Raw genomic sequence first — 2,910 nt, 5'->3', positions numbered from 1 at the left:
GTGTGTGTGTGTGTGTGTGTGTGTGTGTGTGTGCGTGCGTGCGTGCGTGCGTGCGTGCGTGTGTGTGTGTGTGTTCGGGCTGGTTTCGGGCTGAGTTTCGCTGTGTCTCGCTGTCTCGCAGAAGGCCACTGGGCTCACAGGGAGGGGGGGGCAGGAGCTCCAACAAGCCGTGTAGGACAGAGAGTGAATACAAACTATACAGAGATGCTGTATGAGAAACCAATGTGAGTTCGGAACATTGAACAATGTAAATATATTTTAGTTTACCTCAACAATGGAATTATGATCAGTAGAAATGGCCATGACATGGGACCTTTAAATACAGGGTTTAAATCTGCCCTCCTGGCACTGTCAATGTTCTGACTTCTTTGCATGAAGAATCCCATAACAGCTTAATCAATTACAGTAGGGAAATTGCTCTTTCGAGTCACTCAGCTGAAGTAATTTTTCATGCAGGAATCTCTTTAAAAATAGTGGGATGGACATGTTTTAATATTTTCTGAAATGTTTCATACCTATCAATGAATCCAGTAAAATATCTGCATATTAATCGGTTACCTGGAAGCACCTTTTTATTTATTTGTATTTATTTTAATCAACCAAGAAATCCAAATAATAACACATTACGTGACAAAGGAATAATGTAGAAAAGAGAAATTTTTCCTATAAATAAGGTCTAAATGATCTAAAAAGTTTTTTATGGTCAGTGTGTTTTCTTTGTTAGTTAACTTCTCAAAAGTAAGGACGTTTAAAAATAGAAACAGCGGGAAGGTTTTGTCCTTTTCTCTGTGTCTGAACAGATAGTAAACTTTGAGTATCCTGGATTCAAAGTCAACAGTTTGGACCACATTCAATTGTTTATAACAAGCGACCACCCAAAGACAATGTGCTTTAAGTTTGTGTTATTCAATGTTCAAACACTTTAAGATTTGATTTATAATGTGTGTTTGTTGCCTAATGCACACACTCTAAAGATGCTACAAACCTAATGGCCGTCTTGATGCCATCTAGAGAGATTTACTTTGTGTGAGCAGAAGTCGTTTACCCTTTTACCTTAAAGGATTTTATTGCAGCTGCTCTTGATACAAAGAGGTTTTTAATGGTTCTTCACTTACAGGCTATTCTTGTGCTTTACTCCATATAAGGATATATATATAAGAGAAAGACTGCGGCTCATTGAGGACACCAGGGCCTTAAGAGGACAGAGTAAAAGAACAGGAGACGAAGATCCTTTGTTCTATGAAATGAAAGGTGAGTTTATCTACAAGTTTAGAGACTCAAACTTTAAACAAAACCTCGTCTCAATCCGACCGTAAGGGTTTAATTCAACCTGACACAGCATTTAATTTAGTTAGACATTTGTGTCTGAATTCAACATATATGGCAAAACATAATTTTTTATGAGATCTCTCTGTTGACACATTTTCAAACATTCTGCCCAGGCTTTTCTCAGTACAGACGCGTGACTACGAGCGTCTGTTGTGGTACTTTAGGTACATTACAAAATTACGTAATTCCCCATATCATCTAAAACTGTGCGCATAGCAAGCACATACTCCTGCTTTGAACCACATTTAGTGCAGCTGGTGGCCCTTACGACCTTTAAAACAGGGTGTATGCAGGAATCCTGCAGACCTTTTTTAAGACCCTTTCCATACATTTTGAGACCTCATCGCCACTTCGAGTTCTAACCGGTTACCTTGGCGACACACTTTACCTCCCATTGACTATATACAGTATTGATTGTCCTTCCTCCTTATCTTCCAACCATTCGGACGCAAACTTGCGTTTCCCCATAACGATGTTGTTTAACAACCGGCGTAAACGGACCTTCACGCGCTATCAAGCAGTGAGCGTGTGATGTCCTGTTCAGATGACGTCAAATCCAACGGGATGCCATAAATAAACTACACAGAATCTCACTACACACCTACGCAATGATTACATTCAGGCACACTGTAGAATACAACCTCTTAGGACAATTTATATACTTATTGAAAACAAGCTACAAAATGTAATACCTTGGAAAATGATGTTTAATACTTTTTAATAGCCTTCATTTTCGCTAAATTGATTCATCAACTTTTAATACTTTTTAAGACCCCGCGGACACCCTGTACTCTCTCTCCTCTCAATCAGTGATCGGGGGCGTTACTCCCCAGCTAATCACTTCGCCTCTATTCCAACAAGCCTATCGTAGTGCATCGATTCGGGTTTTTCCCTCCCGAATGATATTCCAGCACAACGGGGTCTAATCCCCAAACACCGTTACATGCATCTGTGTATTCCCGGCAATACATATGTATCGTTACATCAACGTTACGTCTCTCCTGATTGATCTGTGGTACCTGAGTTGGACCGGCTGCACGTACTCCTTCCTGAACCGCTGCAGCTCGGCCGCCATCGGCTGGTCCCCGTTCCAAAGCGCCTGCCGGTCCTCCTCCGTCGGCTCTGGCTCCGGGATCTCAATCCTGAGGAGAATATATCAGATAAATGAAGACAAACAAAACCACAGCACTGAGAGATATCGATCTTATGGCTGCAGAAGGAATTCAGTAAACCAGATAGGGTCTGAAGTGTACCTGTCTATGAGCAGGGTGAGCAGCTCCTGTGGTTTGCAGAAGGATCGGTACGTGGTAAGAAACGTGCGTACAAAGTTAGGGTCTACAAACAGATAGAATAGATTAGATAACAAACCAAGAGACCCTACATCACAATGCAGAAATACTATAAAAACTATAAGAAATATCTGTTTACAAACTCTCACATAACTCCATGATATTTGATACATTTTCCCAGTACTTTTTCATGCAAAAAGTTCAGTTTTTTCATATGGTATAGACCAGGGGTGTCAAACTCAAGGCCCGGGGGCCAAATCCGGCCCGTGACTTCATTTTCTGCGGCCCCACA

At 41.2% G+C, this 2,910-nt stretch overlaps 1 protein-coding gene across 1 annotated transcript; it reads right to left on the bottom strand.

The window, feature by feature from the left end:
- Positions 1 to 2,158: 2,158 nt before the first annotated feature.
- Positions 2,159 to 2,706, bottom strand: LOC104953368 (son of sevenless homolog 1-like; the record flags this gene model as incomplete). The annotated part of the gene is made up of 2 exons (XM_010780305.1): positions 2,159 to 2,471; positions 2,583 to 2,706. Coding segments are annotated over 2 exons (287 nt in total), but the record flags the coding sequence as incomplete, so codon positions are not given.
- Positions 2,707 to 2,910: the final 204 nt, after the last annotated feature.

The sequence above is a fragment of the Notothenia coriiceps genome, unplaced genomic scaffold (genome assembly GCF_000735185.1).
Source record: "Notothenia coriiceps isolate Sejong01 unplaced genomic scaffold, NC01 NC01_scaffold00021574, whole genome shotgun sequence".
Taxonomy (NCBI): domain Eukaryota; kingdom Metazoa; phylum Chordata; class Actinopteri; order Perciformes; family Nototheniidae; genus Notothenia; species Notothenia coriiceps.
Note: the sequence above shows the minus strand (reverse complement) of the source record. Positions and strands in the feature narration are given on the sequence as shown.